General features: G+C 36.6%; 1 protein-coding gene across 1 annotated transcript in view; it reads right to left on the bottom strand.

Moving 5' to 3' along the window:
* The window catches only part of LOC127794971 (cullin-4-like), a 38,929-nt gene extending 28,040 nt beyond the window's left edge, over positions 1-10,889 (bottom strand). Inside the window, exons 1-6 of the mRNA XM_052326322.1 lie at positions 10,522-10,889; positions 8,154-8,269; positions 7,735-8,081; positions 5,827-6,007; positions 5,479-5,601; positions 5,074-5,361 (exon numbers count right to left, since the gene is read on the bottom strand). Coding sequence (XP_052182282.1) covers positions 5,074-5,361; positions 5,479-5,601; positions 5,827-6,007; positions 7,735-8,081; positions 8,154-8,269; positions 10,522-10,834 — 1,368 coding nt within the window. The 5' untranslated portion in view covers positions 10,835-10,889. The remainder of the gene's footprint in view (positions 1-5,073; positions 5,362-5,478; positions 5,602-5,826; positions 6,008-7,734; positions 8,082-8,153; positions 8,270-10,521) is intronic.
* Between the last annotated feature and the right edge of the window lie 1,412 nt (positions 10,890-12,301).

Genomic DNA, 12,301 nt, shown 5'->3' with positions numbered 1-12,301 from the left:
ATTCATTAGAAAGTAACTCAACTAGAAGACTAACTTGATACCATTTGGCCATCATAATCATGAGTTCGTCTAGTTTCCTTTCAAATCTATCCATAGAAGCTCGAAGCATGCGGTAACCATCAACTATGGACAAATTCCAAAAAAAAGCTAGATCTAAAGCCAAGGAACTGCTCTGGAACTGCCTCCAATAACCGCCTTGTTCTTATTGAAATCAACCACTAGGAACCCTAGCTCACAGCCAAGAATTGTCTGCTCTAATACCAAATGTCAAGATCCTAGTTCTAACTAATGTTTCCTTTGAAGATATAAATGGAATTGCGCGGGGGGGGGGGGGGAGGGAATAGGAAGAATAATAGGGAGAATCAGACAGAAATAAGGGAGACACTGACAAAAAGTAAGGAGAAATAGAGAAAACAATAGGAGGGAAATCAGATACTTCAATAACTTCTTAACGATTCATAAACTCGGCACTGTGGGTTATGGCTTTATATATAAAGCTAAACAGCAAATCTAGCAGTTACCACTACTTCCACTACTTCATAACTGCTCCACTACAAATAACTACTCCTAACTTTAAATAATAACTGCAATTAAACTACAATTACTATTATATTTACTATTATATCCTTCGGGTCATGACACTTTATATAGCTACTCTATATTCAGTTTTTCAGTTACAATCAGTTACATGTTGTAACTGAAAATGTACAACTGTCCTGTAACTAATCAAGTAAAATAACAGAAATAACAACTGTTAACTACTCAATTAATCTGCTACAATCAGCTCTCCTATAAGCCCAATACACCCAAGGTGACACCTCAACCCTCCACAGACATTTACCAACTTGGTTTTGATAAATTACAAAGCTTTCATTGTTATTTTGGGTATTGCAGCACCTAGTCAGAATGCAACAATTTTCACTTCGTCTAACCATTTTCTGGATTGATCATACCAATTAACATGTCATGAAATTCAAACATAGCCATGTGTCAACTTGGCTCACCCATCCTTCCTTCAGCTTAAATTTAGATTTCAAAACCCAAATTGATCACTACACAAACAGGCCACTAAGTTGATCGAGGTCAATTAAACACATCCAATGAGCTAAAACCAAACTTTCTGCTATGGTTTGGTCAACTGAGGTCTCCCCGTTAGTCGACTAAACACCTCTTCAAATCCTCTTTACTCTTTAAACACATAATTACTCAACTAATTTATCCCACAAATTTCATAAAATAACCTCGAGTATGAAATTGTCTTCCTTAAATAATCCTCAAAAATACAATGTCACATAGGGTATTACACATTGCGTATATACATTTGCTTAACAGTGTTGTACATTGTTTGGTACGAGCTGTTACATATGTAGTGAGTTGTTAAGCTTGTTGGTTCAATTGGTGAAGGGAGCTAGTCTTGGCGGGAAACAATGAGGAGTATAAGTGTGAGTATCACAATGAAGGATACATGATATCTCCCTTTCTGCTACATACATAATTTTAAAACTTCTTTTCTGAAATCTCCCTTTCTGGTCTACTCTTCCTCCCAATCCTCTGTTCAATTTCTCTCATATGCTCAGGAAGTTCTCTAGTTGATTGCAATGAGTTGATCACTGGCTCAGTCAGTGAACCCTTTTGTATCAATGTCCCAAACAATATAGTAGAGCAATAACACAACCCTAGGGTTTAGAACGGGATTTTGGGGGGATTTGAAGAAGAAAGAACAGAATGGAGGGAGAAAACAGAACAGATAAAGGTAGAAATTGAGAAGGAAAGGGGAAGGGTCAGATGAACAGAGGGGGAGATAACAGTGAAGAGGAAACAGAATGGTTTATTCAATCAATTCATAGCCCTTAATCTCTAACCTACAGCCTATTTATAGGCTGTTTACACCCATTCAGTTATCAACCAACTAACAACTCCAATACACACTACACACTAAGGGAAATTACAACTAATGTCCTTGGGGTCATAATAATTCCCCCCTCCTTGAGAGAGTTCTTGTCCCCAAGAACTCACAGCGACTTGCCTGTCTATCATCTAATCCCAGCTTTCACTAGCTATTTCGTCCTTCTTTCTTTCTTTCTCCTCCTCAGCCTTTTCCTCCTTCCTCTTACATTTTTTTCTTTTGCTTTTTCTGCAAACATAAAATGTAGACCTCAAAGATCTCCATGCCAAGTCTCTCTTCTCCCATTGATTTTTTAGTTCCAGAAATTTCCTTGACCTCTGCTAAGACTAGTTCAACTGCCACAATATCTGTAATATCCTGCAAATGCAACAATTGAGCAGCATAGACTCGCTTAATTGTTTCCTTTGCTCCTTCGTAGCTTTTCCCTTCCCATTTTTCTGACGATCCACCAAGTAACTTTTGAACAGATCTTCACGCTCAACAGGTTGCTCTATCGCATCGATCTGATCATCCTCCTCAACATATACATACTCCAGCAATGCTTTAGAAGCATGTTTTACTTCTTGTTTGACAACATACACCAAGGGTTTACCTTCAATAAATTTCTCCTCCAATGGTGTTGCAACGACTATTCCTGCAATTGCCATTGCCATTCATGTCCTGACATCCTGATTGCATAGGAAAAGATGAGAATGTTCCGCAAGTTCCCCAATGGCTGGAACTTGACCTCCTTCCTGACTTTCATCTTCGACAAGTTTTATAGCCAAGTTATCTAATGAATCAATATTGTTTTTCAATTCAGATTGTTCCTCAGTTTCCAGTAAGTTAGAAATCTGAGGAAGTAATCCAGCACCACCTTCCCCACCCCCACCGATAAATGATCCTATAGTCAGAAACTCTTGATTCACTTTAGTTGAGTCATTAGCTTCTTGCAGATTAGGGGTCTTTGGTAGAATGTCAACTCCCGCTAGAATCGGTTCCGTAGTGGATCTTGGAAAAAATTCCTCCGATAAACTAATATTGAATCTCAATGAAATCAAAATCATTAAAGCGTCCAATTTTTTACTGAGATTATCAACTTTCTCCTAGAATCCATCCTCTATCTCCACCATTCCAATCCTTGAAAATTCGCCTCTGACACAACAATCTATCAATTGCCTCTTGAGTCGTTTCCAAGAACCGTACAGTCGAGAAGATCAACTGTCAAAATTCTCCTACAAAATTTCAAACACACTACTACGAGCTTGCTAGAATCAGCTACTGAAATTTCCAAACTCTCCACTGAGGATCATCGCTCTGAATCTTCAATCAATTACTGGAATTAGCTATTGAAATTTTTGAACTCTTCGCTAAGGATCATCACTCTGTGTTAACCTTAGGACTATTAGGTTACAACCTTAGGCGAGAAAACCCTCACATAAACCCTCTCAAACACTCTCGGATGCAATGAAAGAATAGAAACAGAATATATGGACAACAGAAAAGGAAATAACAGAATAAAAAGATCAAACCAAACAGCATTAGGCGCAGATTTTATCCTAGTTCGGAATGCCTTTGGCAATCCTACATCTAGCCTTCAAACACCCACCAAGAGCAGCCTTTTATTAGGATGAAACTGATCAGTACAAAACCCAACCTCTCTCTCAATCCTATCGCTCAAGTACAGCCCTTGTTCACTCCAAGAAAACTCAAGAACACAATACATATGCCTCACTTTCTCTAGAACAAAGAATACTCACAATAGAAGAAGAGAACCTGGCAAGAGAGAGGAAGTTGTTAGACTGCCGCCTTGCCCTCTTATTTATAGAGGAGGCAGAACCCCCATATAACTAATGACTATAGGAAAATTACAGTTAGACCCCCAAAGTTTACATTAATTACACTTTGGCTTAAAAAACCCTAACTGTTTAATAACTTCCAGTCAATAATCTTCCATACTTTACTGATCTTCTACCGCACAATCTCTAGGCAAACTTCAACACTCTGAATCTTCAATCAAGACCGTTTCCTAACTCGATTCTTGAACTTGTGCCTTCTTCGCGATCAATTCCGACCCAAGATTGTCGGACTTTGCTTCAGTTCATCGGAGGTGCTAAAATCCCTACTCAGCTAATTTCAATTTGTTGGTCAATTAAATGCCCAAATCGATTTTGTTGCCAGAGTTGCACCAAGAATCATCGGCCCTTTTTTTCTGACCTACTTCGCCTTGAATTTCGAGGCGGGATCATCGAATGTCGCTTGGATGTTAAGCGAAAATTAACACCCGACACACAAAAAATTAACCGACTCTTATTGCGGTCTTCTAAGAGTCGATTGACTCCATTGAGCTTCTTGAGTCTGCTTCTTGCAGCTCGACCAATTCTAACAATTGCTTGCTCAATGTCGCCTCTTAACCTAAATTCAACTACTAAGAATTTTGCCACAAATTGCTGAGATCACAACTGAGGACTGACTGGCTCTAATACCAATTGACATAGCCCTAGGGTTTAGAATGGGATTTTGGGGGGATTTGAAGAAGAAAGAACAGAATGGAGAGAGAAAACAGAACAGATAGAGGGAGAAATTGAGAAGGAAAGGGGAAGGATCAAACGAACGGTGAGGGAGATAAGAGTGAAGAGGAAACATAATGGTTTATTCAATCAATTCATAGCCCTTATTCTCTAACCTATAACCTATTTATAGGCTGTTTACACCCATCCAATTATCAACCAATTAACAACTCCAATACACACTACACACTAAGGGAAATTACAACTAATGCCCTTGGAGTCATGACAAGCAGCATGGGCAACTTAACCTAGAATAAACCTTTCCAATATTGTAGATCAACTAATTCAATGATGTTTCCTTGAATGCCAAATTTTCCCTCTACTTTCCAATTTTAGAACACATGGAGGTAGAAGAACAAGAATCTTTTAAGTAGATAATCATTGAATCCACTCAAGATATCTATTGTCAATTTAAGACAAGTACAACCATATAAAGAAGATATTATTTTGCCAAGAACTACTTAATTATATAATTTTGTGGGCAGGCCAAGATGCTAAAAAAATTGAGCGAGCGCTTACATTTCAAATGTCATCATGCCAATTTTTTTTGCATCTAGCAATTAATAAATAATTTCTCTGATATAGAATTAATATCTCAATTGAGAAAATGATGCTAACCTGTCGTAGATTAATGATATACTCAAATGCTTCTTTAATAGTGTTGCAAAATGCTTCATTCTTAGAAAAGCTTTCTTCCCATACGGTATCAAGAGAAGCCTTAAATTCTAAGAGGCAGAAAACCATATCCTTATCTTTCTCTTCATCCATGACAATAGCTTGACCGGCTCTCCGAATGTACGAGCTGAGCCCTTGCCTTAATGATTCAAAGGCATTGACCCTCAAAAGGAGTAAGTACATCCTCTGAAGATCCTCGATACGATTTCCATCCATCAGCATCATGAAACCCTTGACAGATCAGAAGAAGTATTTACTAAAGCAATGAAAATTCTAGCAAATGTTTTGATGCAGAAAAGCAGTTCAAAGACTAAATGAAGAATGGAATAATACAATTATAACTCACACCTTATCAAGAATTGTAGGCATATGGCATTCAAGAAGTTGCCTTTCTACAGTTGCTACTAGTGGTTTTCTTGTACTGGCATCCAGGTAGTGTAAGCATCGTTCATGTTCTTCATGCAACCTTACCTGCACAAATAGATCTTCAAATCTCCAAAACATAACTCCAAGCAGCAGAAATCGATGTCAATTGACACTGAGTAGGTAATTTTTCCTCATAAAGAATGTTTAAGAAATCACACAGCAAAAACTTGAAAGGAAATAAAACAAGGTAACAGATAAAGCAACACAAAAACTTTTACTAGTTGGGGACATAAAAGAAGAACGAGAAAGAGAAGAAAGAACAAATTAGACCTCCACATGCTTCAAGTAGTCAGGAACATCAGATTGCTGCATGTATTTGACTCCTTCAGCAGCATAAAATTCAGAAGTGCCCTCAAGGAATGGCTTCTCAAAGCTCTGTGTGTAGATTCCTAAAGCAGTGAACATCTTCAAAAGATGGTTAAGGAGAATCCTATCAACTGCTTCACCTAATCTGGAAGAGGAAAATGACCTCACAGTTTATAGATGAAAAATATCACGATCTAACAGTGATAAAGGAAGTTTTATGCTTCATCTTGCTATCGTTGAATGAATGGATTATAAAGTTTTCTGGCAGCTATACTTTGCAAATAAATACAACACAAAATAAAGATAAGAGCTGAAAAATTTTAAGTCTCTTGTTTTCACTCATTAAGGTTGGCTTACAAGAGAAGAAATGCAATAAGATAACAAATTTTACAATTTCCTCACTGTTCTTGACAAAATTATGTGTCACATATAGAGAATAGTAGATACAGAAAAAGGTATTCTGAAGGTATAATGACTGATATGCAGCATAAGGACAAAAACAGAAAAGGAAAAAGAGAAATTTTTTGACTCCATATGAAGGATGCCTCAGACATAGACTCATATTTGATGATTCAAGTCCTAGGTAAAATTTCTCTATCGTTAGTGCCTGTTAGCATGTATATACTAACATGCACATATATTTTGGTTTGTTATGTTTTAGGAGGTAAGTGCAGTCCAATGATCTGCAGATTTGTTAGGCATGCATCATTTGGATTCAGAGTTTGTTACATCAGTCCATCAATCTTAGCTTGGTTAGATCTATGTTGATCAATTGCCCAAAGGCTAACTGCTTAACCATCAATTTCCATTGAACACCAATTTTTATGTCCCTATGTGTGCATATGCATTTGCACGCAGGTATGTGGCATGAGTTTGGGTGTATTTATGTGACATTGTTCTGAAAGACTTGAAATTATAATGGATTTGAGATGTGTTTGTTGACAAACCCTAGCAAGAATAAGAGCTATTTATTTCTCTCCTCTTTTAGTTTTTTCTTCTCAGTTTTTTATTTTTTTTATGTTTCCTATCCAGAAACAAAATAACCAAGTTACCATTCCTGAGTTTACTGTTCACAAAAAACTGATGCAGGTGTGGGTGGAGTATGGGGTTTTCCTATTTTAAGGCAGATAGGGTTAAATCAAACCCACTACATACCTGACTGCCATCCCTATTTTCACTTCCTGCTCAGGCAACCAAACAAGCACACGCATGCATGTATCCATGTGCAGACCTAGCATGCCTAAATATTTATACAGAGAATTTTACAGCTAACACCAGAACAGCATCATTGTTGTGCCTTTCCAATGTATTAGCATTTCTCTTGGACACTGCATTTCTACATGCTATATTGCTCAGATAGAGAAATGTATATCTAAATGTGCACAGGACCTCAAAAAGAAGTGCATAGACCTACCTACCAGAAGGCATAGACCAGTTCAATGCTATTAACATTAGCATACTACTATAGATTTACTACTTCTTACTATATTGCATTCCAAAAGACCATAGTCTATGCAACTATGTCTAAGTCTCAAAAACACCCAGGATCCTTGTCAAACATCATACTGACCAACACAAGACTTATCCTAAAAAAAAAAAAAACTGACTAGCACACGGAGCACCATCATAAGCTGAGACAAAAATAAGCAATTTTTCTCTGAGGATAGATTAGATATAACATCAAAAGATACTTAAAAGAGTAACATCAGTCTCCCTGGGACAAATTTTACCCGGTAACAATAATAAACAAAATAGTAGATGAACAAAAACTTTTCATATGAGTCAACAGCTAGAAGCATATAAGCATGAATTTTGTCATCCAAACTACTATAAATGCTTGACAGTGTTAGTTTAGACATATTTAACATTTACCTTTCACTCTCAATCATTTTCAGAAGTCCAAATACAATTTTATGCTCAACTTCTGCAGCTAGTGAAAGATGTTTACGGAAAAGCTGCAAGCCCATATCCCACAATGAACGGACATTCGGAGTTTGTTTCACATACGTTCTATCAAGATACAAGGCTATACCACGAATCATCAACACCTGGTCACAGAAGTCCTGCCAGCATTTCTCAACAAGTGATAAAAAAACTACCAAATCTTCAGTTTGGCCAACCAAAGATTGTAGCACAGCAAATATGTGTGCTTCACACTCCTTTTCAATCCGTTGATACAGACTTCCTCCCATCTTGTGCAGGCAAAGGTCATTCACAGCCTAATGATGATAGTTGCTTAGTTAATATCGCAAGCACCTATGATGTGAAAAAAATGAAATGGTAGAACTCACCTGATAAAGCTTCTCCAGGTCACAAGGATCTGGTTGCTTCAAGAATATGGCACTTATAGCAGACTTCAGTGTTACCCATGTATTTTCCTCAAAGTTTAAGGGCAGGGTTGGTTTAGCTTCAAAGATACAAAAACCAAATATCGTTCCCCATTGTAGTCCATTATGTAAGGAGGTAAAAACAAAAACCATGAACAATTCAAAAATCAATTTCATTGACAATGCGAGTCCAGATTCAGGGAAAAAAAAAACAAAAACAATATATCAAGCCTGTGGAGAAATCTAGTTTCAGCTGCACCCAAAAGAACCTCCTACCAAAAGATTTTCCCTCAAGTCTATTTGAACATACATGACGATTTTCTAGAGTTTGCAAGGGGAACAAGAGAGATTGACAAAACAAAAAATATAAAAACCACTGTGGTGAATGAAGCTTGAGATTATTCTCATGCTGAAAATTTTTCAAGGACCCTTCGCAACAATACACAAGCATGTCATTACAGCTTAGATCAACTGGAAAAAACTATTTCCAGTTCCAGAAGCATGTCACAAAGTTAGTCTACTCAAAACTGAGAAATAATGAATACCTCAATTAGGGTAGTTGCAGTTTTCATACCTAGAAAATAAAATACATGGATATTACACAAGAACAACCACCACAATCGCAGGCGTTAATTCTAGTAGGTAGGGTTGGCTATATGAATTCTAGACCTTTAGCAACCAACCTCTATCTATGGTCATAACAAGAACATAGGAACTAATTTGTAGGCAACTAATAGCTACAATCCTGTCCTAATTAGATTCCTTAATCCCAATCTAACTAGGATTCTAATAGAACCTAATAACTAAAGGAATCAAACGAAATTAGGAAATAAATAAAAGAAAAAAAAAATTAATTAATTCCTAAAATATACTTTTCTGTCCTATATTAGGGCTTCTTCTTCAACTTTTCCCAACTTTATCCCAATTGTGGTAACTCTGAAACCCCTGGTCTCTGATTACACTTCTCTTTTGGGGATGATCCATAGTTGACGGGCTCCCCCTCTATTTTCCTCGTCCTACCACTTCTTTGACTAAAGCATCGGCGATCTGTTTTATGGAAATCGTTATTGGCACACCGAGAAGCACCTCATTGATGAAGTCACATCAAGTTCAAGTCCCACCAGCATCCAGACATTGCAAATTTATTGGTGCAAATTTTTGAAGCATCAAGTGGGAACGTGAGAATAATAAAACAAAATGACAATTATAATCTTGAATTTCAAAATAAATTACAAAGTACAATTTTTTTAATTTAATTACAGATTTGGATGAGTTTTGGAATGTATGTTATATTTACATATATATATATATTGTTTTGAGTCCTCATGTACACAAAATATGTAATGTCAAATTAGAAAAGAAAAATTATAGGATTTTATTTGGGTTAAAGATAATATCAGGTTTTTACAAAAATATTAATTAATAATAATTTTCATTATTGATTTTCTTTCCCTACACCTGAAATGGGAATGTACAGAAAAATAGGGTATGAAAAAGGGTCCCCTCCCCTCCCTTCCTTTCCACTACAAAACCCTCTCCAAACAAGGGTAAGGGTGGTCCTTCCCCCTCCCATCCAAACAAAGGGTCAGCATTTTGTGGCACATTGAGATTGAGGAATGGTTGACCTTTAAAACTGGTAGTTTTTGAACTTTCTTACCGGGAAAGACCTTTAAAACTGAAGGGACAAGATTTTTGTATCAAAAGAACCGTTCTTGCTTCCCAATTTTTGTGGGTGGGAAAATATTTACGTCATTTTGTAGGTCAAGAATCTCAAGAAAAATTCTACATGTCATCGTGAAAAACCACTCATCCTTCGCCAGACAGACTAAAGCCACTAGAACATGCATCCATTAAAGGGGAAAAAGAAGATACATTGTCAAGCTTGTTAACATTGAACTACCCATAACCCCCAATCGGGTCCATGATGTCAAGAAGAGTAATATCCATTACACGTGATATGCCTTCTCCCCTAACCTCAGCAATTCTACAAAACCCTAGAAGGCTAAAATGGGGTAATGAAGAAAAGCCCTACATATGGATCAATATCGAGATCGCAGAACCAGAGCAATTATCATTATCAATGATTCAGAGTATTAGTTTGAACACTGTGTCTTTTGGGTTAACGCTCAGTTTCAACTTGGAGGCATAATACATTGTCCAATTTATCTCGAAATCCAACTTAACCACTCAAACAAACAATACGTACTTGAAACAACCGGTAAATATGAATGCTTTTTCTGAAAGAAACTAAACCTAACTAGAAAACGTTGAGAGTCTATTTGGAGAGAGAGAGAGAGAGAGAGAGAGCGACAAATGAGGAGATGAATGCAACCTTTGAGGAGTTTGATGACGAGCTTCTTTGCCGGTTGGGGAGGCGTCGCCTTCTTGCGGGACAAATTGGCGGCAACACCGGCAGCAGGGTCGAGGGCGATTTCATTGAGGTCGGTGGGAATGGGATCTTCGATCATAGGGGAAGGTAGGTCGGAATCGAAGTGGAGTGGCTGAGTTTGGGGACCGTTCTTGTTGTCGAGAGAACAAGCGACGGCCTGAGACTTGGGCTTTTTCATCGCCGGGAAGGAGGCCTCGTCGCCGGACGTGGCGGTGGTGTTGTTGTCTGAGCACTTGCTGCTGCTGAATTGAGACATAAAGAAATAATAAATCACCGCTTCCTCGTTGTAATGACACCCCCCGCCCACAACGCAATCGACTCTTTCCTTCTGACGATTAAAATGTATACAAAAAAAAAAAAAAAGGTTTTATTTGTACACTCAGTTTCATCCGTAATTTTAACAGAGTTACTAACGCTCAAGTAATTTTAATAGTTTTTTTTTTCAGTTTATTTATGCTTTAAATTGATATTTTTGATCAATTTTAATAATAATATTACTAGTATTTTCATTTTTTAAATTAAAATATATGTATAACAAAAACTATATTATGACTTTTAAATGAACAATTCAAATTGGAAGATGTTGTAAATGGAGGAGTCTCTCAAGAAAGGTATTTTTTTAAGAAATAAAATTTTAAGAGAAAAAATATTTAGAAAAAAAAATTATTACAAAAGTCAACAAAAAGGTCTTCTTGGAGAACAAAGCGAAGTTCTCCCAAAAAAATATCATGCACTTCAAATTACACTTAGTCGATGACAACTTTGTCTTATATTGTTCAAGACAACATAATCTACTTGAAATAGGCTATCCTTCTCGTGAGAGACCATTCTTTCGCTGAGGAAAGAGGAAGGGGGTCCTCACCAGGCCTTCTTCCAAGCTTAAGCCTAGGATAATACTGTATAATCGTTGAGATAATGTCATATCCCCATACACATGTCCTAATCATCAACTAAAGAATATAAATATCCCTTTACCCTTTATCTTCTAGATCATATCCCCCGACTTTTGAACTTCTAGCACCTGGACAACTCGAAATCACATATTCACACATATAATTTTCTTACAACTAAACAATACCATGATTTTTTCTGACTTAAGCATAGCATTGGAAGGTCCACACTAAAAAAATCCCCACGTACCTTCTGACTACCTTTGATCTTGCAGAAACTTCTATTAGGAACATATCAACTATCCCATACCACCTTCTCTCAAACGAACATTAGCTTTCTAAACCAGGGGAATTGAGCATCTCCCAAATAACTTCAACTGTTATTTCTAACTTTTCCTAGACAACCTCGCTCTATACTTGGCCCTACTATGATTGGAGTTCTCTACTATTATAAATTTTAATTGTTATATCCCGAGCAACAATATCAGACTTCTTAAAAAAAATGGATTTTATGCCCTATTTTATTACACTTAAAATTTGTATTCTTGTAATATGGATGTCGTTATTCTATGCTTTACTAATACGTTTGTTTACAAAAAAAAATAATATTCTAAAAAAAAAAACCAAAAGCTGAAGGACCATTTAGTGGTAGAAAATGATTTATAGTTTTTAATCTCCAAATTTTTAATAAAATTTTTAGTTTTTATTTTTCATACAAAATTTTAAAAAACCCATTCAAATGTGAAATATATAAAGCTAATTTTCAATCTAAAAAAATTGATCATTTGTTCAAAAAAAAATAGATTTTTCAATTTATTTGGTATAAACTTACA

Source organism: Diospyros lotus, chromosome 2, assembly GCF_014633365.1.
Source record: "Diospyros lotus cultivar Yz01 chromosome 2, ASM1463336v1, whole genome shotgun sequence".
NCBI classification, from domain to species: domain Eukaryota; kingdom Viridiplantae; phylum Streptophyta; class Magnoliopsida; order Ericales; family Ebenaceae; genus Diospyros; species Diospyros lotus.
This window is presented reverse-complemented; position numbering and strand designations above follow the sequence as displayed.